At 39.0% G+C, this 17,359-nt stretch overlaps 1 protein-coding gene across 8 annotated transcripts in view; it reads right to left on the reverse strand.

Annotated features, from left to right (window-relative positions):
- Window positions 1-17,359, reverse strand: part of LOC103176881 (protocadherin-9) — a 397,017-nt gene that overhangs the window by 177,932 nt on the left and 201,726 nt on the right. For 2 of the 8 annotated variants that reach the window (XM_042333965.1, XM_042333966.1), the window contains one exon: window positions 15,045-15,059. The exons of the other annotated variants lie outside the window; for them this stretch is intronic. In XM_042333965.1, the coding sequence (XP_042189899.1) occupies window positions 15,045-15,059 (15 nt within the window). The remainder of the gene's footprint in view (window positions 1-15,044; window positions 15,060-17,359) is intronic. 8 annotated transcript variants of the gene reach the window in all.

Below are 17,359 nucleotides of genomic sequence, written 5' to 3' on the forward strand. Positions count from 1 at the left end.
ACAGCTGAGGGTCGAACAAGACATCTATGTTCCTGACGGGCTTGGTCAGTTGAAGTGTGCAACCATGGCGGTTGATGCTGCCAGAGTCTGACTATCACCCTGGCCTGGGGGTCTATAGCAAACCAAAAATAGTTTACCTCTGTTGCCAGCTATTAATTCTACCCGAAGTGATTCTGTGGCTGCCCTTTCCTTTTTTATATCCTCTCTCATTTGTGCCTGAATGCTGGAGTTTATATATATTGCCACACCATCTCCTCTTCTCCTTATACAGTCTCTCCTAAACAGTGTGAATCTTTCCAGATTTGTATCCCAATAATTGTAATCATTCCAAAATGTCTCTGTGCTGCTAATCATGTCCAATCTGTCAACCACAGCTGCGTTGTTTGTTGCCTTTCCCCTTTCCTTTATTAGCTTTATTAGTTTCCTTATCTCCCATCAATTAGACTTATTATACTTTGGTTTATGTTTCTACTGGTATACTTTAAGGTTTCCCCTAATTAGTTTGGGTGCTCTCTTACACTTACCACAACCACTCTAGTATCTAGCTTGAACACTTCCTCACCATACTCTCTCACCTGCCAACACATCCACACCTCTTTTGTTCAGGTGAAACCCATCTGGTCTGTATATTGAAAATACCTACCCTGACTATGCAGAATCTTTCCAGGACTCCATTAAAAAATTCATTTTCCACCTTGCAAATTGTTCTTTCATTTCTATTGGGATTGTTTGACTTTTGACATTATGCTTTGTTTTTGAGCTCCAGATCAACATCAGCAGTGTTAAATGAGGTTGCTAGTACTGAAATTCATCTTGACCTCAAGCACAAGTAATCCCAAGCTTTTAATTTTCTACTTATCCCTCACTTCACCACCACATTAGTTATCTGTCCAAAATAGTGAATATAACTATGGAATAATATTCTTCATAATATTGAAATAACAACAAATTGCATTTATATAACACATTTCATGTCGGGAGGACGTCCCAAGGCACTGGATAGTCAAGGGTTTGACTATTTGCTTGAAGTAAAAATAGAATTGACTGCTAATCTTTCACTGTTCAGCTTGTTACGAGCAGCAGAGTTCCCCGCAGATCAATAGAAACTGGTGCTTCCAGTCATAAAATGTCAAATCTGTCTATGACTTGACACATTCTCTTAATTACATTTTTGGAAATACTTATTCCAGTCTCTGGCAAGTGAACTTGGACACTGGGACATTATCTGTCTAAGTTTAGTCTTGCTATACCTGAGCTCATTAGAATTCAGTCAATTTTTTCAGCTAAGTTAGTCGTATACATCTTGTTAAAGACCATTAAAACCTTAAATAACAACTTGCATTTATCAGCCTAGATCAGTGTAGTACTCTTGCCTCTGAATCAGAAGGTTGTGGTTCAAGCTCCACGTCGGGACTTGGAACCCACATAGTCTATGCTGGCAGTCCAATGCAGTGCTCATTGTGTGTTGCATTGCTAGAGATATCATCCTTCAAATGAGATTTTAAACCAAGGACCTGTCTATATCTGTAGGTGGGTGTTAAAGATCCTAACCGAAATTCAAAAAAAGGAGTTTCTCCCGGTGTCCTTTCCAACAATCCCTCAAATATTACTGGTGATCAACTGGCTTTTTGTGGGACATTGGCTGCAAAATACACATTCACTTCATTTTATAATAAAACGAGTCCCATAGCATAGTGATTAGTGCTCCCGCCTCAAAAGCAAGAGGGCCCGGGTTTGATTCCTCTGTAATGCAAAATGTAGGCAAGTTTCCTTACTCTACACACCTTTGTTTTCCTAGCAGTATGCTAACTCGTTGTTAGTTGATTGGCAGATCATTTTCTGAGGGGTAACAATCCCTCAAAAATAATTTGGGCACTCAATCCACGACTGTTTAGATTCTGTGAAGTGCCTTGAGACATCTCATAAGGCGCTACATCAAATGTAACAATTATTATTATCTTCTTGTGATGCACTTTAAGAGATTGAAGACATAATAAAGCACTATATCAAATGCAAGGAATATTATTTCTATTCTATTATTATAAGATCAAGATATGCCACTTGTATTAAGTAGATTTTCCACATTTTTTTCACAAAGACTGTGGTTAATTTCCAGATCTAGTTGCTTTGGTTCAAAAAGTTTTATTACTGTAGATTCCAATCAGTTAGTTGTATAATAAACAAAGAATTTCTCCCATTGCCTACTGTTGTTCCCTCAAGCTTGTCCTTTCCTCTTTCCTAGTATTGAGACCTTGCATTTCCAAGCCTCACACTTTGCCCTTCTTTCCAGGAGAAGAGAGTTTCTGGGTAGTTTAAAACATTCCATTGTTAGCTGCTCACAAATAATTGAGAAGCAAGGTCTTCCGGTGCAGAGAGGATTTTACTGTAGTGACTGTATATTGTCGGGGAATGCAGAGACACCGGGAGAAATTCCTTCTCTTTTCAAGTAGAACCATGGGAACTTTAACGTCTACCTGAACAGCTGCACAGGAGCTTGGTTTAATATTTAATTTGATGAACAGAATTTAGAATAATGAAATACTGCATTGACTTGTTAGCCTTTTTTATTTTTTGACACATGCAGAAACCCATCACCTGGCTTAAGAGTATCCAAACCAAGCTGAGATTTCCATGCATTCCACCTACACATGGAAAATAGATAGATTGTTGGAAATGGAATGTGCACTTTATCCCTGGAGGGACCATCCCGCTTACCTAATTCCGGAAAGTATTAGGCACAGGTTGGCAAGAGCCAAGGCTTGGGAACAGCAGAGTGTGTGTTGGGGTACTGCTGGAGCTAAACCAGCTAAAGCCACATAGATTGCCATTGATACTGCTGTCTGGCAAGCTTCCTCCCTACTTGTCCAGCTAAGACCACCCTTTAGGTGGTCTTTAGGGCTATGGCTTGCAGGGTTAACAGGAGCTGTCTGGGATAACTCCCTGCCCCCAGTGACTGCTCTGTTCTTCCAGCTCCTGCCGGCGAGCCAGGCTGGCTGTGCTGTCATCAGCAGTGCCCTGGAAAACCACCAATGTCAGAGTTGAGAATGTAAGAAATGTATTAAAAAGTATATCCTGTGTTTAAAGAAATCATCCCATTAAACATCAAAATCAGTTGAAGATTACTGACACTAAGTCAGCCAGCATAAAAGTTGAGCACCGGATTCATTCCGTTCTTCAGCAAGCTTCTGCTGATAAGACGCAATAAAAACAAGCACACCAAAATATATATTTTAAGTCTTTAGTTCATCACTAACAAACTTTCCATATACATTGTCTGTAAAGGACTCTGGACATGCTGGGGCATGCTTAACATCATCTCATCTCATTACTACAGTGAAAGACTTAGTGCCCAAATGATGCAGGAAAATCAGGAATGCTCCATTTTAGTAGTTTCAACAATCAACCTAATTATTATTTTGCTTGAGTAATCACTTGGTGAATAGTCATTTTAAATATTTCTTTAGAATCACGTAGAGAGGGCATTGGAAAGATTCCCTTTGATGGAAAAAGGCGTTCTTCCCATGCATTAATGCAATTACTCCTGAATAAAACATCACTTGTGAACTCAATGGAAGAGCATTATTGCTCAGTAAGACTAATTATACAGGCTTAACAGATGTGCCCTTCACAAACAGGAGGTCCCTTCCCTCTACAACTGGAACACTTAATGTGATGTTCATTTCAGATCAAAGAATTGCTGTTTTCCATTAAGTGGTTCACTCCTTGTGAAGCACAGGTCATTTCAGCTTGGTTACAGTGAGACCCTGATAAAAAAACAGCATTTCCATCATTCTCACAAGCCAGCCTTTTGCAAACTTATGGTAATTTAGTCCCCCCACCCACCCCCGCAGCATGTCAAGGCGTGGCTTCCTCACAGTTCTTTGTAGCTTTGTAATTACTAAAGTCAGAAGCTGTGGTTCCTACTTAGTTCGGATATTCCGCCATCCACCTCTGACCTTGCCTATTTTCTCAGGTCTGTTTACTCAAACCCAGATCAGTCATCTTTCCCTTCTGCCCCCACCAGATGATATTTATAGAATTATTTTACTTCAAAAGGTTAAAAAACCAAATTTCCATACGTAGAATCAACCCCACAAACTCTCATTCCAAGTCAAGTGCTGAACTAGGTGAGAAATCCAGCTTGTTTAACAGTATTAGAGGTAACCTGTAAGTGGACACATATAGGTTGGACTGCCCAAAGCACATGATACTGTGTCACCTGACTCTACCACTATCTCACCCCTCAGGCCGCTGAAACACGTATTCATGTCTTCATCAACTCCAGGCTCGACTGTGCAAACGCCCTGCTTGTCGGCCTTCCCAACTCCTCCCTCCACAGGCTGCAGATAATCCAGAACTCTGCAGCCCGTGTCCTCTCAAGCACCAAATTCCATGACCCCATCTCCCCCACTCTCGCCCGACTCCATTGGCTCCCTATCCTTTAAAGGATCCAGTTCAAGATCCTTGTCCTCACCTACAAAGCCCTCCATCGCCTCACCCCACCCTACCTTTGCGACCCCCTAACCCTCTATCAACTCACCCACTCCCTCCGCTCAGCCCACTCCGGCCTGCTCCACGTCCCCTGACCCACCCGCCCCACCATTGGCGGGAATGCCTTCAGCCACTCTGCCCCCAAACTCTGGAACTCCATTCCCCAATCACTCCACCTCGCCCCCTCCTTAGCCTCCTTCAAGTCCCACCTCAAAACCCTCCTCTTCGACCATCCCATTGGTTACCCCCTTCCCCTCCCCTCCATTCTGCCCCCTGACCCCAGCTCGTGTCTGAAATGCTGTACACTGTTCAGCGCATTGGGATGTCCTCCCGACGTGAAAGGCACTGTACAAATGTAATCTTGTTGTTGTTAATTAATTTACAATAACAATTTGCATTTATATAGCACCCATCACGCTGAACAACATCTCGGAGTGCTTAAAAATAATCCTTGTATTTGATATAACACCTTATCAAGTTTTTAAAACGTCTCAAAAGCACTTCACAGAATATACTGCAAACTGAATTGACTGTATATTTTGTGGGTGAAACACGGCAGCAATAGCGCACAGTAGCTTCCCACAGACAGTTGCTGATTGCGTGAACAAATTATTATTATTATTATTTTTTTACCTCCCATTGCTGGGGCTAAGAATTCATTGAAGTCTCCTGCTGATGTTTCAGCACTCGTTTTCCAAACCAAAACATATTTGAATGCATCAAAAGGATCTTTTCAGCTATTTTTGCTCTGCTGCTCAGGAACTAATGCCGTTGAGTCCTGAAGGTGGCCTCCTAATACAAGCAAACGGTCAGAATAATCACAATAGTTTCCCACCTACAACAACAATCTTGTGCATTATACAATTATGTATATAATATTCTGGCTAGCTAGCCTGCAACACAGCTGACAGGATAAGTGTTTTATTCCCCAAAGATATTCTCCAGGGCTGTAAATGATTTGTGTAACTCTGTGCCTGATCAGCAAGAGAATGTTGGTCTGTTCAGGTAGAATAATAAATGATTATGTGTCTGTACAATATTCCACATTAGCTTTGAGAAGATGCTTGTTAGAGAAAATGCACCCAGGTTTTGGCAAGTAGAATAAAAATGTAACCTGTTGCCATCTGCAATCCACCAATTCCCTCTTAAAATCTTTATATTTAAGGGTGTGTAGCGAAGGCTGAATGAAGGCAAAGATGTTCCATCTAACACTGCAATGAAAACACTTACAATGTAATCCTAACCTCTCAACCATTGGATTGAGGATTGTTTTCCAAAACAACTCAAATGGCCCACTTGAATATCTAGTCCACTGAAACCATGGGCACTGGGGGAATTGTCTATCAAGAGGTATGACGATAACGCAATAAAGATACTAAGATCATAATCAGCAATTTCAGAATAACAATCAGACTTTTTCAAATTATTCAAGACATAATATTTCTTTTGGTGTCCAGGACCACGCCGTAATTCAAATTTGCCAACTGATTTCTGGACTCATTTGCTGCATGTTACTGACTGGGAGTGGCAGTTTTTCTCTGCATTTGTTCAGCTCTTGTTTAACATTTATTCCAAACTGTGAATAACAATTGTAACTGAGAAATCATGTTTCTGTAGCCCAAATATTTAACATATGAATACAAACAGGATTGTATCGAATGTCCCAAAATATCTATGTAGTTCATCTAGTTGGTCCAAAGTAAAAAATACATACTTTCTCTATCATGTTGTCCTTTTATAAATATAATACTCACGTTCTACTTTCAGGGGCTTTGTAGATATTAATTTTTTTTGCAAGAGGTCAAAAGTGTTAAAGAATAAGTAAAAAGACTAGCCAGCCTGGAGTCTCAGGAGCTATTAGACCATCTACTTTTTATCATAATTAACATTCATTCTCCACTCCTGCAGAATCAGGATTTACAGCCTCTGTATAAAAAACAAAAGGATCCCAAATATTAGCAGTGAGAACTGATAAGATCAATAGAGAAATAACTTGGAGGATGTAGTGAGATTGATGGCATGAGAGAATAAGATTAATATCGGTTAATAGTCATTAATCCTGGTAGCTTCGGCAATCGTATAATTTCAAATGTGCATGTTATTACATTTACCTTTGTCCTTTTTCAAATGTTTAAGCGGAAGTAATATCAGTAGCACTCGGGTGGAAGGGAGGGGCAAACTATTCCATCAATAATAAATAAATAATTCTTACATTTGATATAATGCATTTCACGTCAAGAAGATCTCAAAGCACTTTACAGGATATACTGTAAAGTGTATGTGAATGACTGCATCATGTTTAGAGTTACTTACAGGTCAGTAATTCTAAATATGATGATTATAATAATAATCCTTGCATTTGATATCGCGCCTTATCACATCTTCGCAACCTCTCAAAGCGCTTCACAGAGTATATTGTAATGTGAATTGACTGTATATTTTGTGGATGAAACAAGGCAGCCAATTGCACACAGCAATTTCCCACAAATGGTCGTGGATTGAGTGACCAAAATGTTTTTTAAAATTTATTTTGAAGGAATTATTACCCCCAGAAAAGCAATCCTCCAATCGACTAACAGCTGGGTTCCTCCTTACTGCTAGGTAAACAGAGGCGTGTGGAGAAAGGAAACTTACCCAACATTTCACTCTGCTGGGAATCAAACCCATGTCCTCTTGCTTGCGAGGCAAGTGCTCTAACCACTAAGCTACTAATACTTTGTTGATCGACTTATATTGTACATCAACATCTTTCAGGGCAACTAGAATCAGACAATAAATGTTGGCAAAATGCCACTGTTGGCCACATATTGCGACAGAGTAAATTAAACACTTAATTTGCCTTAGCAACTCCTGGTGTACGTGTGGTGAGGCCCTCAGTGTTTGGCAGCACAACACTGACAATGCAGCATAAACATAAAAAATCCTATTTGGTAGCAGAAAAGAAAGTTGTTTTAACCTTTTTATGGTCTGAATTATGAAGCAAATTTTAAAGCAGACAGCTGAACCTGAAGGAGGTATTATGCATCTCTGAAGATTTCAATTTCAACAGCTGTATCTGCCTAGGCTGGCTGAAGGCAGTATCTTTATGTTAACTGACAAGTACACTTTGAAAACATCTAACAGCAGACCAAAGCATTACTTTACTGGAATAGCATATGGTTTAGATCCTTGATTCACAAAACTCTAGCCACTTCTGCTGACATCCAATATAAGTTCTGATACATTACCCACAAACATCTGAACCTTATTTTCACAACTACTCTCAAAGGGCCTCAGGATCCTCTGAGACCACAGCTAACAACAACAACAGCAAAATTACATTTGTATAGCGCCTTTCATGTCGGGAGGATATCACAAGGCGCTGCAAGAATTGCCACTGCAAATTGCTACTGCACAGGATAAGTCAGTAATGGCTTCATTCAGCTTAGTGTCAAGACAGCCAATTTGGAGGCAAAGATTCAGACCTGTTGCTGGAAACAAATATTCTGCAATCCCCAAATCTATCTTCAATAAAGCATTGTATTAAAGCAACAAAAACAATGGAAAGTCTTACAGAATTCCAAATGGAGAACTAATTGAAACAAGTACAAAATAATTAAATGCATTAATTGGTAACCAACAGTGATAATTAGGTCTTTGGGGTAAGATTACACCCATCATAAAGCACTCACTATAACCAATGCAGTATTTAATTGAACACAGCCAATGTGGCATTAGTTAGGGCAATAATTACAACAAGGAACCTTGTTTGCAACAAATAGACACCTAATATCCTAGTCTATTCACTCTATACAATCAAATGATTCTGATAATCTGTTCAAAAACCTTGAAATCACAGAAGAACCCGAGTCTTCACAATATTAATGATTAATATCTCAGTTTTTTGAAGATTGTTTCTTGCAAAATATCTCATGATCCCAAAATATCTCATGATATTTCTTGTAAAATATCACACTGAGCAATTCTAATAAATGGAAGCTGATGGAAGTAAAATTAAGAGGCACTTGCAAATTAGCTGTTGTATGCTGTTCAAAGGCACTCGCTCTTAATCTATCAATGATAAAGAGCTTTGCTGCCTTCAAAAGGTGTGCTTGTGTGGACAGAAGATGAGCACCGGTTGGGGCTTTTATATACATTACAAGCACTTGCTGTCGAGAGAGAGCATTGGAGGAGACAATTTGAATAACAGAGATTAATGAATGGCTCTATTGGCATTTTTGTCTCCTCCAAATAAAAAGCAAACCACAGCTGGAAACACTATCAAGAAACACCTCTGTATTGTAAAATAAGTGTCAAAATATAAATGTTTAACACTGCATATACAAACAGAACAAATAGGGAACAGATCCTCATGCATTGTGTTCAACATTAAAATATTTAACAGACAGCAAACAATGTTGTTCCACTTTTACACCTTCAATTCACTGTCTTTTTGCTGGGACATCGGTGATGACCTAATTTACAGCAAAGGACCAGAAAGTGATTAATCTGCTTGTGACTGTTGCTTAACTTCCCTGAATTAGTGTCAAGTTTTTGCAATATGGTAACCAAGGGCATATTATTCACTAACTCAGGCACCATCTCCAAAATGATCACAAACACATTAATTTAAGTATGATCATTTTTTGACAGCAATATATCATAATACTTCATTTGTTAGACGTTATTCTGGATGTGAAGTATCTCATACATTACATGGAATTTGCAGTTGGAGACAATGAAGTACATGACAACATCTTTGGAGCCATCCTCAAATCTCACAATTCATATTCCTTTGCTAGCAAACATATCATTGAATGCTGTATATCTAGAAGTTAAACTGAGCTGAAAGATATTCCATTCAAATATATCTTACAATTGAATTAGCAACTTAGCTCTAGCTTAGATTTATCATTCAACACTGTGCAGAAATCACACTTGAAAAGTATTTGGATTCGGCAAAGGGTCGTCTTGCTCTGATACCTTGTTAATGGGAGCAGTTTCACTGTCTGGGCCCTCTGTTTGAATACATGCTGGCAGATTGTGTGGTGCTGCCCCATTTATACTGTTTGCATTGAATGTGCATATCATCTATTTGAATATGTACATAGTATGTGCATATGTCAGTTGTTAAATGGTGTGGGTACGGTAATTTATCGTATGTCACTTAGCTAATCATATCTAACCTACAATTAATAAAGCATCACATTTATTTCATCTTTTGAAATTGATTTTCAATCTGAGGTTCCCTGGATTTATTGTCTTAAAATGTAGCTCTTCCCTGAAGAAAATGATCTGTGTTATTGCCAACAAGGGAAGTACTTGAGCTACTTGGCTTGCTCTCAGTATGTTTGGCTTGTCAGTGAGACTTGGAGGCTTAGACTTTTCTTCAACCCTGTGAGGTGGTCCCATTTGGACAAATACCAATATAATGATCCTTGCAAAAAAATAAAAACAAAATACTTAGTCAGCTGAACCTCTCAATTTGGCGTCTGCCAGTAATCTGATATTTTATATTATATGGGGTTCAAAATAAGTACTGCCACATTTTTTTAGTGTTGCTGGTTCATAGCATGAAGCAGGATATTGGACTGTGGTAAGATAACAAGCTTTGATATCCTTGATGACACCAGCTTATTTTGAAATGATGAGGAACACAAAAAACAGTCATTGAATCGAATAAATGTAACAATTATTTTTGGTTTCAAACACTCCCATCTGTAAAATAGCTTGTCTGGCATTTATATTCAATACAGAAGAGAACATTTCAGGTGTAAAGAAATGTCATATTCACTCTAATTGCTTTGGGAAACGGTTTGAAATTGAACATTTAGATGTGCAACTTCTTAAAGGAACACTCCATACAGGATGTTCACATTCAACTCAGCTTTACTCATCAATAAAGGCATAACATGTATGATTAGCTTAGTGACATGCAATAAGTTCCTGTACACGCGCTACACACCATTTAACAACTGTTATATAAAGTCCTTATATGCTCATTTTGTTTTCTTTTGTTGCTGAATTTCTACCACAAATAGATCATCCTGTCTTCCTTACTTCAATTTAAAAAATGCCCTTTAATTATGTTCTAACTCAATGTAACCGCTTCCTTGATAATCACCAGTTTTACTAGAAGCATTGGCATATCAATATCAACATTTTGAGGAATATTTCAGGAGTAGCTGAAATAGTGTCAGAACACAGTGTATCTCCAATTCACATCTGGTCTTTGGAAAATAGTAAAAAATAAGAAACTAAATGTACTGGGGACTTGGCAGGCACATTCCTGTTAATCTCATTCCTGATAGTTCATTGATCCCATGTAATTACATTTGAATTTAAACATCCAGAATATTCCTTGAAGGAAAAAGGCAACAAGAGTGCTAAACCAAGCTTTCACTGATACCTTTCTTTGTATTAGTTTTCAATCAAGCTGTGTGAGGGTGAGAGCAAAGGGTTTAAATGCAATTTTCACTGAGCATTTTGTTTTTGCATTCTAACAATCTGGAGATCAATGCCTAAAAATAAGGCCCAACCACATTATCCTCAGGACACTGTCAGTCATAATGTTTATCACACCTGCATCTCAAATCTCCTGGGAGTTTAGCCTGGACCCAAAGTGACACTGCAACAAGCACTTACATTGATTTAACTGAAGTGGTCTTCCTTTTTTAAAGGCCATGAGGTCTTTACACTTGGGCAGGAATTTGCTGAATTTGTGTGAAACGGTCTCTTCTATGCAAAAATGTAATAATGCAAAATGCTCAGTGAAACCGTTAATGTCATTGAAGCCTTGCAGTTGTGATCCCTTGGTGAAAGTGGAACCCCATTTGCAGTGAACCTACTTCAGCATTATCTAACTGAAAAAATGAGAATGTACTTGACAATTAACAATAATCCATAATTGTGTTTTTTTATTAAAAAAAACAACTACACAAGTAGTTTTATGAAATCTCTTCCTGAATGTGAAGTCTTTAGTTGCTTTTGGCATGAGCTTTGCCTCGACTGAATAATTCATGCTCCAAATGATGACATGCTGGTGTTGTGATCATATTTCCCATCATCAGATGGTTTAGTTACGGTTCTCAAACCCCATTTGCCTTGCTGCCTCTCTCCCTGGTTCAAAAACCCTCTCCATATCTCTCAATTGTTACTTTGGTCACATTTTAAAATTTCTTATTACTTTGCTCAGTGTCCACCATTACAATAGTCAAGCATTTTGAAACATTCTTTGACTTAAAACATTCAATGAAATTGTGAATTGTTATTTTGTAATAGAAGATTCAGGCAAGATACATCTAATGAGAGCCTTTGTTATATTAAAACATAGGACATGATATAATGTACCCAGTGATTCAGGGTAGTTATCTATTGAGTAGCTAATTTATACAGACCAGGGCAATCCCAGGTTCAATCTACAATCTTGACTGAGTTGGGTGATTTCTGCTAGAATGGCAATAAGGGTACTGCAATTGGTCTCAGCACCTCCAAGTCCTTCTTGCAGGTATGTGTGGGACTTACAATTTCAGATCTCTAATGTGGCCAAGCTTGGGCACAACTTTTATACCCACAGTAGTCGAACAGCCTTTCAGGTGCATCAGTACTTTTAGATACCACAAGGCAGCACAACACAGGCAGCACAAGAGTGAAAGACGCACTTAGACAATGACAACAGATTGTTTTGATGCAGAGCCTGTCACATTCACAACAATAACCATAACGTGCATATATATATTGCGCTCTTCACACGTAAGTACGATCAAAAAGGAAGGTTGTTAGGCGGGATTTGAAGGTGGGAGAGGAGGGGGCAAGGCAAAGCGATTGAGGGAGAGATTTCCAGAGATTCGGGACATAGTGGCTGAAGGCACAGTCACCGATGGTGGAACAGAGGGCATGAGGGACAAATAGGAGGCCGGAGCACCTTGGAGAACATCTCAAGGTGCCGGAAGTATTTCTTTATACCGAGGATAACCAACAGTTGGAACAAGAAGATAGTAAGACTAGTATTCAAGAAGAATGAGATCAAATGGCTGAAGGCCCCTTTTCACCCACAACTACACAAGCAGTTTAATGATACCCTTATTTACGATAAAAAAAATCCATTCCTCAACATTACCAGGCCTCCCCGATTTGAGCAATATTGACACGTGGAAAAAAGGGGCAATAACTCCATTGATAGGTTCTCATCCAGATTTGGATGAAAACTGAGTCAAACAATTTTACACATTTACACATTAATAGTCAATCTAAATAGAAGCGGAATTTGGCCCAAATTCAAATTCTATCAGTCAGGACTGATGGAGGCAGTAAATTGCACAGATGATAATTTTTTTTAAAAAAAGGCTTACAATTAATAGAAGGAACAACAACAAATTACATTTGTTGCTTTCACGTTTGGAGGACGTCCCAAGGCGCTGGGAGAATAGAGAGGGGGAAAATGGCTAAATTTAACTTGAATTGAGATGATGGTTGTGCTGGGGCCATAAGAGCAACTGTTAGGCAACCTTCTTCTTCTAATAATAATAATAATCCTTGCATTTGATATAGTGTCTTATCACGTCATTTGGGATGTCTCAAAGTGCTTCACAGGGTATACTGTAAGGTGCATTGACTGTGTATTTTGTGGGTGAAATGTCACTTAGCAGTTTAAGGAAACTTCATCTATATTTTATTTTTGCCCACAAAATATACAGTCAATTCACTTCACAGTATATTCTGTCGAAGCTCTTTGAATCGTCTCGAAGATGTGATAAGGTGCTATATCAAATGCAAGGATTATTATTATTTTCTTTTGGATGATGTAGTTTATATTTAAAACCTATCAGAAGATAATGTTAGGTTGTAAATGTCCCACATTCTAAACATCCCCATACATTTGAGAATTAATGTTTAATGTTGGCATTTTATTTTGGTTGGTCTGCAGCGTTGCAATTTCTACCACATTGATGTCATCTTGTCTTGCCACATTTACTTGAAGTTATTAGGACATTATTATTATGGGAAATGGAAAAGAGGCCAGCGAACAATTGCATTTTGGTCAATTGAAATAACCTGATAAAAATTTATGTTAGTGTGTTATCTGTCATAAGCCTTCACCCCCCGGAGCTTCAGATTATTTTAAGGGGGAAGAGAAAACTTTACACAAATACCTTTAAAATGTTACAGCAAAGAAAAATAAAATAGTGCCAGGATTTTGAGACCAGTTCTACTTATTTTATTGCAGCTTGAATCAAATCCTGAACCTTCTCAGTCTGTGAGTCTCAATTCCTAACTATTCATCGAATTTACTAATTGAACTATGGGACTTTATTAAGCATACGAGAAGATGGGTTACATAACCTTTTTATTTTCTGTGTATTTGGTGAGACAAGAAGGTAGGGAGATGAAAATCTGTCAATGGTGCCAATCAAAATGTCAAAACTGGCACTCCTCAGAATAGCAACACAGAGGATGGCAACTAAAAGGACAGCAAATAATATTGATAATTCAGATCCAAATAATAACAGCTGTCCATCAACCCAAAACAGCAGCAGCAGTGAATGCTTTGGGTCTGCTGAAGTAAAATAATTTTCCTTACAGGGTATGGAAAACTCTGCAGCTATAATGAAGTTCCTTTTTCGGATTATGTGGGTATTTCAGCTAGGAAACCAAAATATGGCAAGTCTGGGATTTTTTGCATAACATGATTTAAACACAGAGTTACTTCTGCGTTCCCTTGCTCTAGTTTGAAATGTTGAGGTCAAATTGCAATATATCACATTATTCACAGGTGCTCAGTATCACATCTGCCAAAATTGCAGTCAGTGGGTGGAACACATTACCCCAGAGACCAGTGATAAGTGCTGATCACATTTTTGGTCAATATGATAATTATGACTGGTATTAATCAAATGCCAGATTTTTGTCCCTTACTTTTCAAAATGCAATTTTGTACAGTAAGGCAGCACAAAGCAGATGCCTATTTAACTTGCTGCATTTTATAGTCTGCTTTTAGGCTTTGCTTAATATAGTGGCTGTGGGATATTCCTCTCTCTCTTGGCTGGGGCAAGTACGGTTGAGGTCAGGGACTAACAGTGTGAAAAGAACAGCAGGCCTGAACTCATGGCACACAGGAAAAAACTAAAGAAGGGAAAGATACAGTATAATAAAACAAAATAGGCATCTGAGGCCTGAAATCCTTCATGCTCTTACTTGTCAAAGCAATTAATGTAAAATTTAAGAGTGTTTCAAAGATTCTGCGCATTCTTAAATGTAAGTCTTAATTTGGAAGCCAGGCATTTTATGAACTGTAAAAAACAAGCTTCCAGATTAAGAATGTATTAATATTTTCAAAATTCTGCAAATCTTAAACACTGAATTTTAACATTGAGACTGTAGAATATTTCAGATTTTCTAATTTCCAGTAACATGATACCACTGCTCTCCTCCAATCCACAATATTATATATGAAGCTACACTGCAGTGATTTGGAATAAAAAAAATACTGCTGAAGGTTGCTAATTTATAATTCACTGCAGATTGAAAACTGGAAATAAAGATATACTTTGGAAATTCCTTTAGGTAGTCTTTACAGAAGAGTGGCTCTCCTAATCTAGCTTCAAGTCTAAGTCATTACTTTAGGATTGTTCCTGATGCCTTATCTACACAAGGAGGCTTATCTGCACCGATCAGCTTCAAAAGAAATACAGACCCAATCCTTTAAAGTAATGCAAGGTCTGCACTTCTGGTAAAATGGAACCCATTAAATATGTCCCACTGTAATGGTACTGCAGCCGTTTAACAATACGATAACGATTTATCAGCAATGACTATATTGCTGAGTCAATCCACATTCCTCCTCTTGATTTCACTTCTCTTTCCTATGGTTCTTTGAATCCTCTTTTGTAACCACCTGTCACAATTGGCTTGATTATTCTGATTAGTGAAAATTTTGGTATAATTATTGCAGGTTACAATACAACAAATACAAGATTTGACCTTCTTCCCTTTTTTTATACCCCCAAAAACATGGATTTTGCCCATTCTTCCAAGGCTCCTTTTTCAGATACTGAACTGGAATTGGATAAGATGCCTTAGAGGTTGATGGATCAAAACCATCTTCTGCAATACATCAATAGAAAAGCAAGTATCTCATGCTATGGGGAACAAGGAGGGCATCGGCATAAAAGAAGATAGTTCCAATGGAGATGCTCAAAGGCTCCATGAACCAAATAGCTTCCTTCTGTGCTGTGACACTATGATTCCATGATACGAGGAACAATGCCCAACTTGAAATGGAAGAGAGAGGGAGAGAGAGAGAGAGAGGGAGAGAGAGAGATGTAATTACAAGCCTACCAAAGAACAGGGAGATTTGGTGAATGTTTTTTTCCTCATATGCTGCACAGTACAAGGACACAAGGACTCTGCCTGCAATGCATCACCAATATTAAAGCAATTATGCACTCTTATCTGGCAATGGTTTGTTCAAATAACATTATGCAAAGAACACACAAGTCCACCATTCTTTTCCACCACTTTCTGTTTCTGCTCCAGCTCATGGACATGTTGCTGTTTTATAATTGATGGTTACTTTGCGCAGTAAGTCACCAGCTAACTCTCATAATCTAGACCCAGCGAGAGCTCTTTTGGATATTCTAATCCAAGATGTTCTTAAATTATTTCCTCTGCCCACCTTTTGGTTACTTGCTGCCCGCCCCCCCACCCCTTGCAAGTCATCATTTGACTCAATATTTACGCTCATTTGCTTTCACCAACACAGTTTCAGTACCTGGGCGACCTACATTAGCAAGAATTTTGTTTTGCCATGAAATCTGCTAGATAATAATAATCCTTACATTTAAATATACAGGTAGTTCCTTATCACATCATCGAAACATCAAAATCACTTCATAAGACTTTACTGTAAAGTGCCGTGACTGTGTATTTGTAGAGCAAAGTTTCTGTGATGGCACCAATCATGCAGGGCACTAGCAGCAAGACCATGCTTCTGCTCCCCAGAGTAGGATGGAGATTACTGCTCAACTTCACAATTTTGGTCTGTAACTTAACTCCATTCTTCTTCTGAACTTGATCACACAGTCATCCTTAGGCTGAACTTCCTTCCTTGATTAATGACAGCGCCTCCTGAACAATTAATATGCTGTTTGACAGTATGCTAGCGAGCAAGGTAAGTAAGTTGCTCAATTGTATTGAAAATAGTTCCTTTGATAGTGATAGCTGAGTCAATGACTGGTGATAGGACATGCTGTGTGCAAACTAGCTGCCACATTTGCCCACAAAATACAGTTACTATGCTTAATAGTAAATCTTGTGATGCACTTTGAGACACCCTACAGGCTAAAAGACGCTGTATTAAATGTAAGCTTTTTNAAAATATAATATTCAACAATAACAAACATACATACATTTGTATGGCGTCTTTCACATCAGAAGGACATACTAAGGCATTGGACATTCAGGGATTTGGGGGTTGGGACCAGGATGGGTGGAGGGCAGGGAGGGTATAGGTAGGAGGGTGGCCAAAGGCGTGGTCGAAGAGGAGTGTCTTGAGGCGTGCCTTGAACAACAACAACAACAAGATTACATTTGTATAGCGCCTTTCATGTCGGGAGGATGTCCCAAGGTGCTGGACAGAGAACAGCATTTCAGACCCGAGCTGGGGTCAGGGAGGAGGAGAGAGGGGAGGGGAAGGGGGGTGACCAATGGCATGGTCGAAGAGGAGGGTTTTGAGGTGGGACTTGTAGGAGGCTAAGGTGGGGGCGAGGTGGAGTGACTGGGCGATGGAATTCCAGAGGTCGGTGGCAGATTGGCTGAAGGCTCTTCCGCCAAAGGTGGGGGGGTTGGGTCGGGGGACGTGGAGCAGGCCAGAGCCGGCTGAGCGGAGGGA

This window comes from Callorhinchus milii, unplaced genomic scaffold, assembly GCF_018977255.1.
Source record: "Callorhinchus milii isolate IMCB2004 unplaced genomic scaffold, IMCB_Cmil_1.0 Scaffold4, whole genome shotgun sequence".
NCBI classification, from domain to species: domain Eukaryota; kingdom Metazoa; phylum Chordata; class Chondrichthyes; order Chimaeriformes; family Callorhinchidae; genus Callorhinchus; species Callorhinchus milii.